The sequence below is a fragment of the Copadichromis virginalis genome, linkage group LG14 (assembly GCF_057382275.1).
Source record: "Copadichromis virginalis isolate Kocher_CV1m ecotype Utaka linkage group LG14, C_Virginalis_male_GT1.1, whole genome shotgun sequence".
NCBI classification, from domain to species: domain Eukaryota; kingdom Metazoa; phylum Chordata; class Actinopteri; order Cichliformes; family Cichlidae; genus Copadichromis; species Copadichromis virginalis.
Window position 1 is genome coordinate 31867 of NC_140631.1, and position 18791 is coordinate 50657.

General features: G+C 43.4%; 2 protein-coding genes across 3 annotated transcripts in view; one reads left to right on the forward strand and one right to left on the reverse strand.

Moving 5' to 3' along the window:
• The window catches only part of LOC146693120 (phosphatidylinositol 3,4,5-trisphosphate 5-phosphatase 2A-like), a 29097-nt gene extending 26438 nt beyond the window's left edge, over window positions 1-2659 (forward strand). For both annotated transcript variants that reach the window (XM_085478897.1, XM_085478898.1), the window contains exon 27: window positions 77-2659. In XM_085478897.1, coding sequence (XP_085335023.1) covers window positions 77-176 — 100 coding nt within the window. In that variant the 3' untranslated portion in view covers window positions 177-2659. The remainder of the gene's footprint in view (window positions 1-76) is intronic.
• A 1875-nt stretch (window positions 2660-4534) lies between these two features.
• Window positions 4535-7813, reverse strand: LOC146693121 (paired mesoderm homeobox protein 2A-like). Its single transcript, XM_085478766.1, has 3 exons — window positions 7239-7813; window positions 5917-6104; window positions 4535-5780 (listed from the first exon to the last, which is right to left on the reverse strand). Exons 1-3 carry the CDS (start codon window positions 7459-7461, stop codon window positions 5286-5288), a joined length of 906 nt encoding a protein of 301 aa, XP_085334892.1. The 5' UTR covers window positions 7462-7813; the 3' UTR covers window positions 4535-5285.
• Between the last annotated feature and the right edge of the window lie 10978 nt (window positions 7814-18791).

Consider the following 18791-nt stretch of genomic DNA (forward strand, 5'->3'; position numbering starts at 1 on the left):
GATAATGCAACAATAAATAAAAATGAAAGCAGTTCTTCATCATTAGATTCCCTTTTTTCCCCCCTCCTTTTTCCAGTGACATCACTGAGGAGGACCTGGAGGAGGCGGGAGTGCACGACCCCGCCCACAAGCGAATCCTGCTTGAGAGCCTCAGGCAGCAGCAGCAGCAGAAATAGACTGCATCAAACTGGTCCATGACTGGTCCAAACCGGCCTGGTACCACACCGGGCCCAATCTCAGCTCAACTGAACCGAGCTGGAATGTGCCAATCGATGCCAGACTGTGCCTTCTGAGAGAAATTGCACTCCATTTGTACTTTCAAAAACACTTTCTGAACCAACGTCCTTTGATTTTCACATGTACTTTATGTGTGTTGTCCTCATACACGTGGCCTTATTTAATGATAATCATTTCAGTCCTTCAAGCATCACTACATAACTTTGGCTTTTAAATCCAGAGAGGAGATCAGGTCAGACCCAACCTGCAGCTTCAAGTTGGCATTTAAAGCTTGTTTCCATTCGGCCTGAGAATCCTCTAACAGAGGATGACTTTGAGAAAGAGAAAAGAGGGCTTTGAAAACACACCACCTGTGTTGCACACCCTCGCTTTGGACTCTTAACTCATTCACTGCCATTGACGTCTATAGACGTCAATTACGTTTTCAATGGGAGGGGCTAGAATACAACCTCGGGCAGCTTGTCAGTGAACATCAGACTGCTTGAAATGTATTTTTCACAAAAAGCTCGTTTTCTCCCTTTTTTTGGTCAAAACAGGCATTTTTGGTGGAACCCACCACTCTTCTACAGCTGATTACTAAAAAACGGAAAATGATAGAAACAAGCTTTTTTTTTTGGATGGAAGAAGAGAGTCTGTTCTTCATTTTGGTAGGTTCAGCGTTTATGTGATCATAACACACAGTTTTCTGTGGCTCTTCAAAAATGAGTAAAAATGCTCAAAAACCCTGGCAGTGAATGAGTTAACAACACTGGGTTCTTCCGAGTCTCAGATTTTTCTTCCTCCCACTCATAGTCACAACAAGACATCAGTGGGAATAATTAGAACAGTCGGAAGTAACATCCGCCCCAGAGCTCGGGCAGAGAAACCTTTTAACCTGTGTGATGGAGGAGAGCAGGAAGCGGTGATCGAAAGGAAACTAGAAAGTCAGGCTTAAGTGAGATAAACTCAAATTTTTTTTCAGTTTGTGTATTCAGTTAATGATGTGCATTTATGGTTTTATCAATGTTTTTAATGATAAAGGGAATATCGAGCAAACCAAATTAACCCCGTTAGAGCTGAAGGTGTATTCCACCTGGGTGCAGCATGTTAGGTGACTGTGTTAGCCATCAACTTGTCAAGTCGCCTTTTTTTAAGTGGCCTGTTGCAGCTGGTTGTTATTGAAACAGTCAGTATAGGTCAATAAAATGAGGAGGCTAAATGGTGTAATTAATGCTGTACCAAGGTGAAATATGTCAAAGATTTTAGCAAAGTACATTTCTCATTCTCACATGTTGCCTGTGAAGATGCTGAATTGGAATTCACAGAAGAAAATGTATGTTATTGTTTGTTGCCTTGAAAACATGTCAGCATATTTTCTGCGTTTCATTTTCAAATATATAAATGGAGCAGCGTTCAGGCAAATTGGTTAAGGTAGCCAAATACATGAACTAATTCAACACCAAAACATTTGTTTTCTCTCTGACATTTTACTGTCATTTAGTTTGGGTTTTTTTTTCTTAAATTACTCAACGCATTGCCTAGCTTTAGGATCATGGCACCTTTTACTCTTATGGGAGACGCTGTCAACTGACTGAAAACAGAAAACTCAGGTTTCTGCAGGTCAGGTGCGACGTCAGGGCTACTGTTTCTGGATGTGAGCAGCAGATGGCGCTGTTGCGCCACAAACCTGACCCTGGAAACCTGCGGAACACAGGACGAAGTATGCCAGTAGCGGTTACACTCCTTAGTCAAATTTGGTTTTAGATTTAGTTTTCAAGCAGTTAAAAGTCGGATAGTTTTATTTGTTCAGAATTTCAATTTAAAAAAGAAAAGACCTTAAAGAGATGTGACTTCACCTCCACATGCCTAACACCTGCCTTCTTCTAAGGGGGATCACCAACACTAAGATGTGAATGTCATGTGTGTTTACTGCTGTCAACATAGTAAAGCATTCATCTCTAACTCTGTGAATGAGACCTTCATTCACGCCTCAAAGAGAGCCCCCTCCCACCCAAATACACTGTTGAATTATAACCTTTGACTCTACTCGCCTCTTATGTTTGTTTTTTTACAATGTGTCTAATCCTTTAACGGCCCAACCGTCACAGCACAGAGACTCTGGATCTGTCGTTCAGTTGTGTTAAATTTAAGTCTTTTTGAGCCTTTTCAGTGTTCTCAGTGATGTGTGTGTGTGTGTGTGTGTGTGTGTGTGTGTGTGTGTGTGTGTGTGTGTGTGTGTGTGTGTGTGTGTGTGTGTGTGTGTGTGTGTGTGTGTGTGTGTGTGTGTGTGTGTGTGTGTGTTTGTAAGTGGAAAAAAGAGACTTGTTGTTTTATCTGACACTCCATTTCTTGTTGTTTCTTCATGCAGTCTACGTCGGTTATGTTAAATTAATGTAAGTTGTTCACCCATGTATTTTTATTCAATTAAATTGTAATACCCTTACATATTTAAACATGAACTTATTCTCTTGGTTTGTCGTCAGCAGAGGAAGCTGTGAGCTGTAGACCTGCTTCAAAAAAGAGAGAGCTGGGTTTACAAATCGCGCGTTTAACATTCTGTACCTCTTCCTTTAACAACAGTCCGTAAACCTTGACAGACTTCTGGGAGGGGAATGCTGTCCCGTTCTTGTCTGATATCAGATTCTGGCTGATCAGCAGTCCTTACTCTTCTGTCATAGTTTTTGTTTCATTGCTCCAGATGTTTGTTTGGGTTGTTTTTTGGTGTTTTTTTTTTTAATATTTGGTGAAAGTTCTGCTGGCAGGCCAGTACAGCACCTGCAGTCTTGCAGCAGTATGCGGTTTAGCATCATCCTGCTAAAATATGCAAGTATGGGAAAATATCTTCCTCTCTTTCATCCAGAGGATGCAGCATTTCACGTTTCAGTTTGTGATGACATTTTATATGTGCATTGTTCCCCTGAATCATCTTCACATGCAGCGTCTTCTTTGCACGATAGAGCTTTAACCTTTGTGGATGGCACGGTGCTCACAGATAATGATTCATGGATGTTTCTGAGCCCATGCTGTGATCTCCATGAGAGAATAAGGCCTGTTTTTATCCCAAGTTTCTCCAGATTCTCTGAATCTTTTGGTGATATTATGTGCTGTGAATGGTGAGATAGTAAAGTCTTCACAATTTTATGTTCAGGAAGATTATTAGAAAATAATTTTGCAATTTGTAGACTGGAGAATCGCCTCTCTAAGATGCTTTATTTTATATACCTGATCATCTTTTATTACTGACCTGTTGCCAATTAGCACAATTAGTTGCAAAATGTTCCTTCAGCTGTTTCTCTTTAGGACCACTGACTCTTCTAGCCTTTTGTTGCCCCTGTCCCAATTTTTTTGCGATGCATCGCTGCCATCAAATTCTCATTGAGCTCATATTTTATAAAATAGGCACAATTTAAACATTTCATATGTTTGTTTTTTCTATTCTGTTGTTAACTGAGATTGAGATTTGGAGATCATTGCATTCTGTTTTTATTTACATTTTACACAGCATCCCAACTTTTTTGGAATTGGATTTGTATGACAACCTGTATATGTTTGCACATAAAACACAACACTGTTATGGTGATGCCACACACAAGAAGCCAGACCACCACGCACGCCAGGTAATGCCTCCATAATGTAGATTTATTAGAATATTCAGAGTAGTGCTATAACATCTCATTCACTCGAGCTTTCTGTCAGTCTGTAGTTGTCGTTGACGCGTTGGTCCGTGAGACAGGCGCTCTGCAATGAAATGGATCTGTAAAGCAAAAAACCAAAAACAAAGCCTACCTAATATTTATATTACTAATTACAGAATTTACAGTCACAAAACTTTATGGGGCAGTTCAAATAAATGCGCAGGTTTCTCACTGACATAATAAAAATATTAAATACTTTTTTTTTCTTCCTCAGAAACCAGTGAGTTTCATCAAAATGCAATAGAGGTGATTTACAAGCAACTCTCGCAAGCTAAAAAAAAAAAAAAAAAAAAGGAAAGAAGAAACAAAATCTGAGTATTAATGCGGATACAGTACAAAACTCCATCTCTCAGTGTATTGCCAGATTACCCCACATGTCACCTATGGGAGAGAAACGTATGACTCGTAAGCCTGCTAAAGACCCTAACCCGGACTGCGACCTGCTGTACAAACTCATTTGTTCGCTTCAGTCCGGTCAGAGACGTCAGATATAATCAGGCTACAATCTGCTTTATTCCGAACAAAGAACGGGGGAGGAAGTAGCAGCATATGAACTAAAAATGGAGTCGAAACACCTTAAAGTCTCCAACTCTTTGCCTTGCAAAAGTCTGACAAACTGTTTGATAAAGGCATGATGGGACGGCGAGAGTGTGGGATTCTGGAGGACTTGATACAGTAAAGAAGGAGGGGAGAGCGTGAGGTGAACTGGGGATGTCTGGTCTAGACCCGGCAGGTCTAATTGGATTTTTGGGTGCCCCTGCTCTGCTTGGCAAAGAGATTTAGGGGGGAACCTATTCCAACTGGTGAAAGCCTGTGTGTCGGGGGGGCTTAGAGGAAGTTGTGCTTGAGGGTGAAAGTTTGCTTCCCCAGCAGATTTCGGAGTGTGATGTTTAGATTTCTGCTTTAAACTCGTACCTGACCGCCATACTCATCAGAGCTGCTGCCATGCACCACCGAGTTTGCTGCAGTGCAGTGAGTGTGGGAATGTAGGTGCACCAGACAGACCGAAAAGACGATGCAAATATGGACAGTTTAAGGGCCTGTATAGTTTACCGTTATTAAGTAAAGTATTTCTCTTTGTTTTATCGGAGAGTGAGAGTGGAGTCATTGCAGGAAAGGGAGGAAACTGCCCGTGTCAAGGTAGGTTTTACAGGTACAGTGTGGACTGTTGCATAATATTTTTGGACGGCAGATGGTGAGCAGACCTGTGATTTTATTTTCTGAGTCGGTAAGAGAAGAACTGAGAACCTTGCTGGACCACAGCAGACTACAGCAACGGATTCAGTGTTTTAATGGGCAAGTCTTGTCTCTCTCCACAAAGGCTAGAAACTCCTCTCGCTTACAGTTTGTTTCTCATTTGTCTTGCTCTGTTCTTCAGAACAGATTCGTCTTGATGGTGGGATTGGGTTTTCTGTGGAAAGAGGACAGAACTCCGGCAAAGGGCCCGGTCATACTGTCCGCTGGCTGCCAGGCCTTCAGAATCTCCTGAGTCTGGGCAGCGGGCTGCGCCACGGCCGGGTTGGAGGGCCCCAGACTGGACCAGCTGGGAGGCTTCAGCCCCTGGAGAACCGGAGAGCTGGAGGTGTTGGTGTAGCTGCTGTTGGCAGGAGCCGGACTGGGGCTCAGACTGGCAGGGCTCCCCAAGTTTCCATTGGCTGAGCCCGGCAGGGAGGCCGTGCTGTCAGGTGTGGGGCTACAGGTGGACTCTTTAGACTCATCATCATCTGATGAAGATCTTGGCTCCCCGCCCTTTTTCCCTCCAGAGCTGTTGTTGCTGCTGCTGCCTGTGGTGCCAGCAGAGCTGTTGGCTTTGGCGTTGGCTGCACGCTCCTGCTTACGGAACTTGGCACGTCTGTTCTGAAACCACACCTGACAGAAACACACATACACAGGTGAAGACGGGGCATTAGGCGGATACACAGTTTTATTTGTTATATAAGTGTCAGACGTCCTGACTTTCACTTCATTTCAGTCGTGCTGAAGATTTAAAAGCCTGATGGCACACCTGTACTCGGGCCTCGGTCAGGTCTATCTTCAGCGCCAGCTCCTCCCGGGTGTAGATGTCCGGGTAGTGCGTCTCTGCGAACACGCGCTCCAGCTCCTTCAGCTGGGAGCTGGTGAACGTGGTCCTGATGCGCCGCTGCTTCCTCTTCTCGTTCAGGCCAGATGGGTCCGAGAAGAACTTGTAAGGGACTGAAAGGGAACAATTGTTTCCGTTTAATAAAATTGTTTTTTTTTTTAATAGGGCTAAACTAGCGCGTAAAACTGCGGAGGCCGAGCACTGAGTCGCAGAGGCCACGAAACATTTCACGCCTCATCTCGCCGCATTTTTTTTCATTTAACTTAAAAAAAAAAAAAAAAAAAAAAATATATATATATATATATATATATATATATATATATATATATATATATATATATATATATATATATATATATATATATATATATATATATATTTTTTTTTTTTTTTTTTTTTTTTTTTTTTTTTTACGTATATTTTTGTTTTGTAAAAAAGTTTTGGGAAATTTTCTGTTCTTAAAATAGTTATTAAAAATAAATAAAAAATAGCTCTTGTAAGGTTACTGAATAAGGAGGATTAATTGATTAATTGGTTTTAAACCCATCCGTAGCTGACATCTGGCCACACCAACCCGGACTCCGGGAGGCTGTACAATCGGTTGATTTATAATAAAATGTTTAGTGGGAAAAATCCATTAACTGTTTGTTTATTCTCTTTTTTTTTTAAAGTTATTAATACCCATTTTTAAGTGTTAACCATTCTTCCTTACTGAAAAAAAATAAATCAAAATCACCTTGTTATAAGCTTAAATAAGCCGGGTTATTGGATTAATTTATACAGAGTTTTGCCACAAAAATAATTCGCCGTCTAAGATTGTTAATGCAAACAGAAACTATAAGATTCTCCAGCACTTTAGTCAGTTAAAATCCACAGACACTGCGGAACAACAAACATTAATTACTTGTTTAAATAATGATATAATTATCCCCGCTAAAAATAAAGAATGATTCGCCTTTTCTATTGTTATTATTATTATTGTTGTTGTTATTATTATTATTATTATTATTATTATTATTATTATTATTATTATTATTTCATCATCATCTCCTTCATAAGCATGATATTTAATTAGTCATTTCCACTAAAATAAAGATAGTTTGGAAAAAGGCCTCGGGTTTAAAATTTGTGTCATATAAAAAGTTAAATATGATCATATATTTCGCCCTTCTCTTGCCGATCTTTTGGTGTCTTAATGAAATCTTGCGGAGACCTTGAAACGGGAACACAAGGAGAGGTTCCTGTACCTGAGGAGTAAGGTGTGGGCTGGTGCTCTCGCAGGGCTCCCAGCGTGCAGCTGGTCGTGCTGAGGGGAGTGCAGCCAGGGTTGGAGAAAGGGCCGCTCCGGATCGGGTTGTACTGGAAGGAGCTGGCCTGACTGCAGGAGCTGAAGTCCGCGTAGGCCGACGCTTCCATGGCTGCCATGCAGGAGTCATAGGAGTTCAGGTATGAGTAATCCATCTTATACATGGAGGTCAGCCGGCGCAGACACCGGTCTGTGAAGAAGTGCGCTGGAAACTCGGGACAGGGCGGCTTCAGTCGGGTCTGAGGCTGCTGTTAGTTTCTGGGATTGCTGTGAGTCGTTTAAACCAGTCAGAGTTGGACTTTTTTCTCCAGAATCTCCTGACGCGGTTGGTTTGTTTCTCCAGGCTTTTGTGGGCTTTAAGGTTTGTATGTCACCGTCACGCGGCTGGTAAGTAATCCAGATGTTTTCTCTGCAGCTCCGCTCTCTCTCCCTACTCTCCCCTCTCTCTGTCCGTCTCTTCGGCTCCCCTCCCTGGACTGAGGTTCGCTCTGCGCTCGCGCTCCGTTTGACAGCGCGCAGCGGCTCGCGCGCTGTTTATAATAAACTTGGCAGAGCGCGAGACAATAGCGAAGGCGGTGGTCTTGTTTCCATGACAATGCCACCAGTGAGCGAGCACGGACACGGACAGCCCCCCTCCCCTCTGCTCCCCTCCCACCGCTCTCTGCACCGCCCACGCGGCCCACAGCATCGCGAGCTAGCAGGTGTCAGCGGAGTTAAATCGCGCGCGTCTAAAAAGAATTACAGCGCGCTATAACGCGCGTGCATCCTTAATCGGACGTTTGTGATTCCGGTGAGTTCAGAGTTTTTCTTTCAGCCGTAATGTGACCAAAACCGAACGTCTCTGTTTCAGAGTTTTACTGACGCGACACTACAATCAGTGTTTACGTCATAGTAATGGCCTACCTGTGGCCTGGGCGAACACAGGTGTTACTAATGAAATTAATGTAGGTGCTTAGCTTAATTCATTCCAGCTGTTTGAATGAAAAATTCAGCTGGTGAATAAAGTTTACAGGTGGAAATTATTTGAACAACTAAATGAATACATTTTTATTCATTTTTTACTCCTAGCTATACTTTGAAGCCACTCGCTCTGAAAAAACTTGGACCTTACAGAATATGCATGATCGCTTTGGAAACCTTGTCTGTGATTTTTATTTATTTATTTATTTATTTAGGATGGGTCTTCTAGGAACTAAAGTAAAGCACGAATGTAGCCAAACAACACATCAGGCCTACAAGCTTGGAAACATTTTATTTTTAAAACATGAATACAAAGAAGCTAATTTTATAAAGAAAATGTGCGCCGTGCTTGAGAAACACACCCTCGGGATAGACATCCTCGCTGTTCTGGGAGGTTCTAGTGAAGCGTTTTTTGCGATATTAAGACATATGTGACGACTTTAAGCCATAACGGTCTGCTTAATATCGTCACAGGCGACTGAAATATGCACAAACAGATTCACCCCCCAAATAATAATAATAATAATAATACTAATAATAATAATAATGCTCCATAACCGGTCAATAGTGTCCCTGCGAGCTCCTGGAACCATCCGCGGCTCAGCCACAGAAGTCTTTATGTGAGGGGAAACGTCCAGATGTGACGGTGATTGGTGAGATTAAAAGCTTTGATTTGATTCCGATCACTTTTACGGAGATGTCACCAGAGTGAGCGTCAGTTTGATGTATAGGACTAGAGAGGGAGCTGGCTGCGGAGACAACCGAGCAACCACGACAGGCTAACCATAAACGCATTGAAGCTTCATAAATTGGTTTAAGTTTATTGTTCGGTGTCATACAATGTGATAAGTCATATCCCACACGGCCCCCATTACACAGACACACGCGCGCACAAACGGGGAGGCTTTGAAACCGGCAGGCAGGCAGACGCGCGCGCGCTCCACGTAGCTGCCAAATGTGCATGGTGCCATTTTTAAAAAGAGGGGGTTTCTCGCTGCTTTTCGTGAAATTAACACGTATTTCATTAGTTCTAGCAAATAATAAAATCCACAAACCAAAATTAGGTTTTGCGTGTACGCGAGGAATTAATTAAGTTTGGCCTGCGTGCACGCATAAAAATGTCTCAACGTGCGCGCCCTGCCTTCCTTTGACCACAGGCTGCACACGCTGCAGCTGCTCCTGATGATGATGCTGTTGATGCTCCTTAATGACATTAACCCGCTGCACACGCGCGCATGCGCGCATTCGCCTCTCCGCGTTCGCTTAAACTACAAATAAGCGACAATAATCAGATTTGTTTACGGTGTTTATCGTGTGATGGAGTTCGAGGCGGGGCGGCGCGCGGGGCTAGTTGTGTTCAGATGCTAGATGCTGCCTGAACATCACAGATGAGGCCCGCACGAGACAAACAAGTCTGAGGCCGCTGATTTGTCATTACAGGGACCCAAATCTTTTTTCTTTTTTTGTTTAATACGATTTTATTTTATTTACGATTTTTTTTCTAGGAATTGTTAAACTCAAAGACTTATCAAAATCACCGATTTAATGCACATTTGAAAATATTTGGGGCATCGCCGTCACAAAGTATCGTTACGCATTCGTTACAGCTCAGTGCAGCTGGTACACGAAGGTCTTTTTGACTTCAGGAGAAAGACTTTACATATGATATTAATAAAGAAAAAAAGTTAATTATGGACCACTTCATTTATTGCTTCGTGTGTGCGTCACAACACTTTATACGATTTTCAAATCCTTAAACAAAATCACAGCGAACCTCCTTAACGCGTGAACTAACAGGGATAACCTGCATCAACCCTTATAACATTTAAGGCACTTAAATAAATACAGCCCTACATTGTGTGAGTTTTTCTTTCCTCTGTTGGATTTCCACATTAACCGGTCAGCTCCCAGGCCTTCCATTTGTTGTATGTCCGCTTTTCTCTTTGCTGGGTTCAGAGGTGAGTTTACCGAGAAACTTAAACAGTTTCAAAGTTAAACTCTCCAGGGTCGTTTCTGCCTTCCAAAAAAAAAAAAAAAAGCGCAGCCAGGAACGACCCTAGCTCTCCCGCTTTTAAACCATTTAAACTTTAATCCCTTCAAAGAAGGGACCGGTCTCTTCCAGGCCGCTAATCCGCCCTATAGTGCTCCGGCGCAGGGGGAGACTTCTCTGCTGCGAAGGCTTTAACTTTGGACTTTTACATTCATGGGGCGATTTTTAGGAAACAGTTACGGGGAGCTTTGGCATTCATGGCGTCTGAGTCAACAGAGGGGGCACACAATGGTCCCCTAGAGGCTCCTGAGAGCCCCCGAGAGAGGAACCCCGACTATAAGGATTATAGGCCCGTGGGTTATTAGGGAAAAGCGAATGAAGGCCCGTAGCGTGCTGTCTGTTTGTGAGCAGAGTATGACTGACTCCTTTCAGCGACTGATTGGTAACATTATCTGGTAATAAACATTCAAATTACCGATGATAAAACTGTAAATGACAGCTCTGCAAAATAAAATAGAATTAAATAGAATTGAATTTATTGCTGAAGCTGAAGCTATCATTTTTAATGCGCTAACCTCGAAGTCTATAATAATTATAATAATAATAATAATAATAATAATAATAATAATAAAATCGTAATAATTGTATTTCAAGGTTTCATGGGAGAAGTTTTAAAGCCCAACCCAATCACTTCATGTTCTCAGTGAGGGACTTACTGAGGTCACAAAATGACCCAGAGCGCATTAACCTGCATGTTTTCTTTTGTTTTGCTTGCTTCTTCTTCTTTCTTTTTTTTTTTTTTTTTTTAAATTCAGGCCACATTAATTGTCCTGTCTGCCCGCTAAAGGGGGATGATCCGCAGAGAGATTAAATTCTCGGCGTTTCTTTTTTCTGCTCCCGTCTTTCCTGCTGCTCTAATTCCTTGTGATGGTCTTCCTGCCCTAACGACACCGACTGGAGCTCTGCAGGGCTGCATGCAGATTGGCCTTAACGAAGAGGGCGGTCGGAAACTCGTGTGTGCGCCTTGTTGGCGGTGATGGCGCACGGATGAAAAGGGCGGCCTGTGTGATGGATGGATGGATAGTCTTGAAGGAGAGATGGAGAGGTGTGTGGGTAGAGACGGGGGGAGAAGGGGTCAGTGAAGGATGGGACAGCGGCGACACTGGCGTGATGAAAAGCCACCCGGGAGGCCCAGTCCGGTTTCTGTCTCTGTGACAGGCGGCGGGTCTGATATCCAAGCGAGGCTGTCAGTCAGAGAGGGAGACTGCCAGGTCCATCCATCCATCACCGAAGCTCAAAGAAGAACATGTCCCATGTGCTCAAAGCAGTTTTCTTGCTCCAGACTCAGGCAGCTATTGATTCGCAGGTCTGGATATTAACCTCCTCTTTGTCGAGCTTTGAAAAAGAGCTGTAATGCTCGAATAAAAGCAGAGATTACACTATTTCATCGACTTAACTGAAGTCAGTGCCAAGGTCCAGAGTACAATAAATATTACACTACATGATGTGAGCATAGCTACATCCAGCTGATGGCTGTGCACCAAGAGAAATGCTTTTTTAGGCAGGCGATAACCCTCCTTCACTGCCTGGTTTAGGGTGACCAGGTGCCCGTCTTTAAGTTTTACTGCACGGCATTTTTAGTCCTCCTCCTCCTGCAGGACATGCGGTTTTCTAAAGTCTGGATTTTACCCCGAACTATCAGAAAGAAAAAAAAGAGCCAACTGGCCACTAGAGTTTTTCCGTTTCCCCCCCTTTGTTTTAGCTTGTTATCTTCATTGTCAAGATATTTCTTTATCTTTATTTTGCAAAGTAGAAAATTTGGTGAGAATGAAGCAGCATGCATGTGATAACTGGCTAAAAATGACTGAAATTGTCAGATATGAGTCAAATACGTTCTGCCAATCTATGGCTGCATCCCCACTGAAACCCAGGATATACAGGAGTATATAAAACCATTACATGATACCATGAGAGCAAACTTCAGCTTCTTTTTCTATTCTTCTTGTTTTTACTTAGCAAGAGAGTTGGTAAACGGGTCCCACATTTAGTTTGTTGGGATCTGGTCACGTTGACCTGATTTAATGGGAAATTACACGCGGATTAATGTAATCGTTTCAACAAATATTCACAATTCTGCTTTTAAAGGAATGTGTTGCAGTAAATCGTTGTTTTTAATATGAACACTTATCTGTAAAAATAAAAGTTAGTGTGATTTAAAACGTGCGTGGGTTCTTTGGACAGAAGTCTACGCGCGTTGTATCACCAAGTGTCTCCATATTTTTAAATACTCAGCTGCTAACTGAGCAATCATCTGTCTGTAGCTCTTTGTCCCTATAATTCTAAATGTCCCAACAGTGATTTATGTAACTGATAATCAATCAATCAGTGCATTGTTTTGCCTTTGGTAAAGAGTACTTCTAGGATTTTCAGGATTCGTGATTATTGTTATTTACTTTTGTATTTTTCCCCCATTTGCTCATAATGTGACTGTGTAGTCAAAACGGCCGAGCAGCTGGTCTGCTACCTGCAGTGTGACTAAAATGTGTCGTGTCATCGCTCCTCTTAAGATCCTCTTCCCTCGGAGGTCGATTTGATTGCGGATAAAATAAAATCAGAGCTCGCGGATCCTGCCGTTAACATCGGCCTGCGTTTTCACGGCCGCAATCGAGGCTGGCGGTGTGCACATTTGATTTGCAAGGTGATGGATGAGAGACGGAGCTGGATGGGAGGGGGTTGGTGGGCCCCCCCGGGTGGGGGTCTCCGCATATCAGTCCCCAATTACCCGAATATACCGTGACGCTCCGGCGAGAGACGATAGCGCGCGTCTAACTGCGTTAGAGAGGCAGCAAGTTACGGTTAAGTCCTCAGTCAGCCGGTGCTTGTGTGCTAGATCACAATCACAGTCTGGTGTGGAGTCTACTCTAGAGGAGAAAATAGATCTAATAAGAATATAGTCAAATAGTTTTGAAATATTAAATCGAGCTAATTTTCAGTGCGCATTGTCCCATTTATGTGGCGAGTGCAGTGAGTAAACAGGCCGAGAGGTAAAGACATGGCTCCTTAATTAACTGCACCGCTACTGACAAAGATCTGTGCTTTGTCTTCATATGACGGAAAATGGCTTCATAAAATCTGAATTTTTGCGCATAAAATGTTCGCACAGGTGGAAAAACCACAGGGTGCTAGTAAGTGCACTAAAAAAAGCAGCATATTCGTTTAGATACCCGGTGGAATTTGGCGCAGCACACTCAGAAATCCACGTTCTTGTCAGGTTCTAGTCCGACTGGGACAGATTGAGACAAACCTTTATGAGCCAAAAATGGCTGTCCGGCACAAAGGCTCATCAGGACGGAGTTGCCAAAAAAAAATAGCCTCGAAACATGGCCATTAATTTTAACCCATCACATTACGCTCATTATTATTTAAGTCCGCTCTAACCTGAAGTGAACGCGCATTCATCAGGCAGAATATGACGCAGAGCAGCTGCGGTTATTCACAAGCTGCGTACACCTCTGCTGCAGCACCAGACCTGTATTATCCTAATGGATAACGGCATGTTACTTAAAAAAGAAGCTTTTTAGGATAAAAACCAGGTCCCGGGAGACCGCATACACACACATACGCACACATACACACAGATACAAGCACACCACAGCTGGAGCGGCGAGGGATGGCCGCGCGCAGGAGAGCTTCTCCAAACACACTAATTAGATCTCGAGCTCTGGCCCCGCGCTCTGAAAGCAGCCCAGCGGCGGGGCGCGCGGAGCTGTGGAAAGTTAATTGAATTAAATTCCCTCTAAACTAATTAGGCTGCAATCTGCCACGCGAGCTGTCCCTGAGCAAGGTTCGAATTAGGCGGAATGGATTTGTTCCTTTTCTTTAAAAGAAAGGAGGACAGACTGGTGTGTGTGTGTGTGTGTGTCAGAGATGGGTTTTTTTTGGTGGGGTCCTTTATTTGTCTTTTATGCTAATTCTCCCAGGGGACTGTCACGTGATTGCTTTACGGTAACGGGCCGGTGCGAGCATCCCTTCCACCGAACCCTCCACGGCGTCAGGGGTTAACAGGAAGAGACCCGGCAGTGTTACTTTAACGAACATGCGAGGTCCGGTACTGTGCTGGCAGTGGTAACTGCGCTGCTTTGCATGAATGGGGAGCATCTTCAGACTAAGAGCTGAGTGGACTGAGGTAGCCTAATGGAGGTGAAATCGATCGCTTTCCTAGGGGAGCACAATGAGCGAGGGCAGGAGAGGCAGAGATGAGAGAAGCGCGGAGGGACACGGATGAAAATCCCCCGTTAAGAGCAGGGACAGATATGATAATTGGAGAGCCGCTAGTAGTCGTTTATCATTCACCACCTCCACCTGGCTGCTGCTGGCTGAGCTTCAGTGAATTAGAAACTCTCTGTGTAAAAGCTTTATCCTGGACAGCAACGTGCAGTCCATGCTGGTGGGTTCTTGTTGTTTTGTTGTTGTTGTTGTTGTTGTTTTTGAACCCCAGAGCTACCAGGAGCCCCTCCACATGCACATCTTCCCTTGTAACCCCTCCCCCACAGGTTTACCTTTTGTATCTCGCCTGCATCTTGGACTTGTGTCCATCTTTATGAGCAGCAGGAAGTGGGAGAGATGGACAGATGGGACAGACAAGGAAGAAGGAAGGGGGGAGAGAGAGAGAGAGAGAGGAAGGTGGAGAAGCAGGAGGCAGAGGAAGGCTTGAGTGAGGGAAATGCAGCGAGATAGCGGGAGAGGGAGGTTAGGACGATGGAGGGCCAGGTTTCTGTTTCTCCATAATCTAATCAGAGAAATGGCAGCAGTCAGAAATAGCCTGACAGACAGACTAAGAGCGTCTTCTCTTTCTCCTCCTCTTCTTATTCTTGTCTTCCTCCGGGGAGGGTAAATGGATACACACACACACACACACACACACACACTTTCCCCCTTCCTAAAACCATAAAGTGTAGATGTGTTTGAGGGTTATAAGAGATGAGAAAAAGCCTGGAGGTATCACAGCAAAACCTGATCTACAGTCCAGATGAAGCCACTTAAAGTCTCACTTAAAAACACAAAAAAAAACCCTCTGCTGGCCTGTTGCTGTTTTGTCTGTGGGTGTCAACAGTTTAAAGGCATCGGCTTCATGCAGATGACATTTGAGGCATTTGGCAGTTCATTTTTAGCACAACCCACAGTTTATACAACCACAGAGTAATCTTAGATTCGTGAGTGGTATGGTATCTCCCCCACCAACCCACATGCTTCACACTGATGAATGACTGGGAGGTGGGTGGTAAAGAAGGCATCAAAGAGAGGAGAGAATATTCCCCCTTATTTCAGCTCAGAGGAGGCACACACGAAATCTTTTGAGGAGTCAAAGCAACCAAATCGTGACAACAAAATTTTCAGCTAAAATCTGTATGCTCTTTTGATTTCTTCTATCCTAAAGTATACAGAGAGGCAGTTCAGAGAGCTTCTAAGAGACATTTTAGCCTTTAAACAGTGGCGATTTTAACAAATGTACAAAATGAAAAAAAATTCTTTTGATAAATGCATTTTTAGCATAAACACAGAGACATCTTCACCTTTCCATCTTTGTGCACCAGTATGACAGATTACAAAAAGTGCTGGAAGCTGCAAATATTCTGTGTTACTCTTGTTGAAAATTCACTTAAATCGAGAAAATGACTGCAGTACAGATGCGGCTAAAGGGGATTGATTTATAAACAGCACAGGTACTTCCTCCTCACAGACAGCTGTGACTCTGTGTGTACCTAAAAGAGAGTGATAGTGTGTGTGTTGTTGGGGGGTCCAGGCGGAGCACAGTAAGAGTGAATGCGTCTTTTCCCTGCATGCTAATTCCTCCCTATGGAGAAGACATTCCTGCAGGCTGCGTGCATGTGTGAGAGATTCTTTCTGCATTCCCTCCCAGCGTCCGACGCAGACCCCCACACAGAATCAGAATTCCAAGGAAATTCCTATGTCATGTCGTTTTACGTGGCGGATGAGCATTATTGTTGCAGAATTCCCACCCAGGTTCTCACACACATCTATCCATCAGGGGTGTCAGTGCAACACAAATGGAACAACAACAACAAAAAAAGCAAGGAATTCCCTTTTGATTGTGATGACTTTATTTACACGGCGGAGACTCGGATACAAGAATGACAAACGTCGCTCGATTACATTTGGCGCCTTGGCAGCGTGCTGTTCAAACATTTATGATGCAACACTTTAAATATTTTCTCTTTATGACTAAATTCCTCTTAATGTCAGAGGGACACAAACGAAAGCACCAGAGCTCGCTCGCAGCTATGATAGACTTCTTTACATTAACATGCATCAACAGAAACTACTTACAAGCCAGTTATATCAACCATGCTTCAAATGCACTCTCTCCACTAGCACATTCTTCATTGGGGAGAACAGATTACGCAGGTTGTGTTTACATTTTCATCAGCGTGCCTCTGCTGATGTGAATAATGTGCTAAAAGACAGTCAAATCATCTTTGATTATCCGTTTTTCCTTCACAGGAAAATAAGAAAGTTGCTGTTATTAATGTGTCACAAATATCAGTTTGTTTTTTTAATTATTTTTTTTCACACAGATTCGATAACAGTCATACAATATCCAGTGTTCTACACTGGCTGTCCTCTCCAACCACCTCAAAGGACAGGCTGTCGTGCCATCTTTCTGGCCTTCCGATTGGACAGACACACGGGGCGTGCAGCCATTAGGCAGCAGCTCCTGCTCCTACGCTGTGGCTAACTGGTTGACGACTCTCCTCTCAACCTGACGGATCAGTGACAGAGTCAGAGGTCAGGTGGAGATCAGGTTTATAGATCCTTTCTCCTTCACGACAAAATCTGAACATCGCTGTTATTAATATGTAACAAATACCTTTTTCCCCCTATTTTTTCCTCCCCTCCATAAAGATTCGATAACAGGCTCCAAAACTGACACTTTTTTTTAACTTTAGTTTTTCATTTTCCTCAGTCATTTACAATAAATGGAGGGAATAAAAGAAAAAAATTAAGGGGTGAGGGAGAACAAATGGCAAAAAAAAAAGAGTAAACAACTTGTGTGGTGCTACCTAAACATCAAAGAATGTCTGTGTTTGGTCGAGCCTTATACAGATTCCATTTCTTCCATCGTTGTTCGAATCGATGTGCTTCAAGTCTTAAGTAATAAGTTATTTTTTCCATCGTGGAAATTTCCTCCATGACATCTCGCCATTGCTTCAATCTCAAAGGATCCCTTTGAAGCCAGTTCCTTGTAATAACTTTCTCGCAGGCCATTATCGTCACATTAAACAGGTAAATGTCCTCAATGTCAATTACTTCTGCGGGTAACAGGCCTAGAAGTAGGTCCGCTAAATTTTTTTCTTAATGTGGCCCTAACACATCATCGTGATTTTGTTCTACAAGGAGCCCTGAAATATGGCATAAATCACAAGCTCCATAATGCATATTGTAGCCGCCTGCTAACAGGTCCAGTACTGGACGATCCCGCTGAAGAGTGATATCATGCCGCTGTTTAGCCTGACAATAGAGAGAGAGAGAGTGGAAGTAATGTTACAATAGGGCCGAGGGTGAGACCTGCAGAATATCAGGAAAACACAAATCTGTCAGAGAGGACGAAGAACAGAGTCAAAATGGGTGGAAAGAGAGAGCGAGCGAGAGACACAGAAGCATGTCTGCTGACGCTCATCAACAGGCCCTTAATACATTTTAATCAAACGCGGGTCAATAGTAGTGATCAGAGCAGCTCATTTAGCTTCAGATGTTAACACTTCATTCAATAAATATGACGCCATGTTTTTCTATCGATATGTAGCGAGGCAATAATAATAAAAGCTCTAAACATTTAATTTGTCTAATATAAATGAGCGACAAACAAAAGCCTTGTGGGATTATTCAGTAATAATGAGATTTCTGCTGTTTGCATCGCTTCAAGATGCAGACTGAGACAAGTCATTACCAGACATGCACACTTTCAAAAACTGAAGACCCAAATATCAGACCCACAAGAGCTACAACACCACTCAAAACAGAGAAACTGAAATGAGTCGGGGTCCCTATCAGTTGCCTGCAGGGCCCATGTTTGCTGTCAGGACACCAGCTGTAATATTAATAATTAAATATTGATGAAGGCTCCACATGTTAAACACTGTAATCACATTACAGGGAGTAACAGTGGCACACAGTATTGATCCGTGTGTGTTTCTGCACAGCTCAGCAGCGGCTAACGAAGTGGGTGAGGCCTCGCAGGTCCCCACAGGAGGACACCCGTGTTAGAAATGTGGTGCTGTGAAGACGGGCGTCCAGAGGAGACTCAACCTCTGCTCCTCTCAGATCCACACACAGCTGATCGGCCCACTTTCTGTTAAAGTGGGTGTGGTGGAGGTGTGGTCCCTGGCTCAGCTGCAGGGGAGGGATGGTGCAGTGAGCTCAAGGAGGCAGTGCCAGTGGAAGCAGATGAGGCCACAGGTGGTGTTGATCTGGTTAATCAGGTGTTTCTTTTCTTATAGTGAAGCCGGACCCTGGAAGAGGGGG

Excerpts from the sequence above, each read along its gene's own strand:
- LOC146693121 (XM_085478766.1), bottom strand. The coding sequence starts at position 7,461 with ATGTATAAGATGGATTACTCATACCTGAACTCCTATGACTCCTGCATG. Across the intron at positions 6,105-7,238 it reads GCCCACACCTTACTCCTCAG|TCCCTTACAAGTTCTTCTCG; the intron begins GTACAGGAACCT and ends GTTCCCTTTCAG. Across the intron at positions 5,781-5,916 it reads TGACCGAGGCCCGAGTACAG|GTGTGGTTTCAGAACAGACG; the intron begins GTGTGCCATCAG and ends TGTTTCTGTCAG.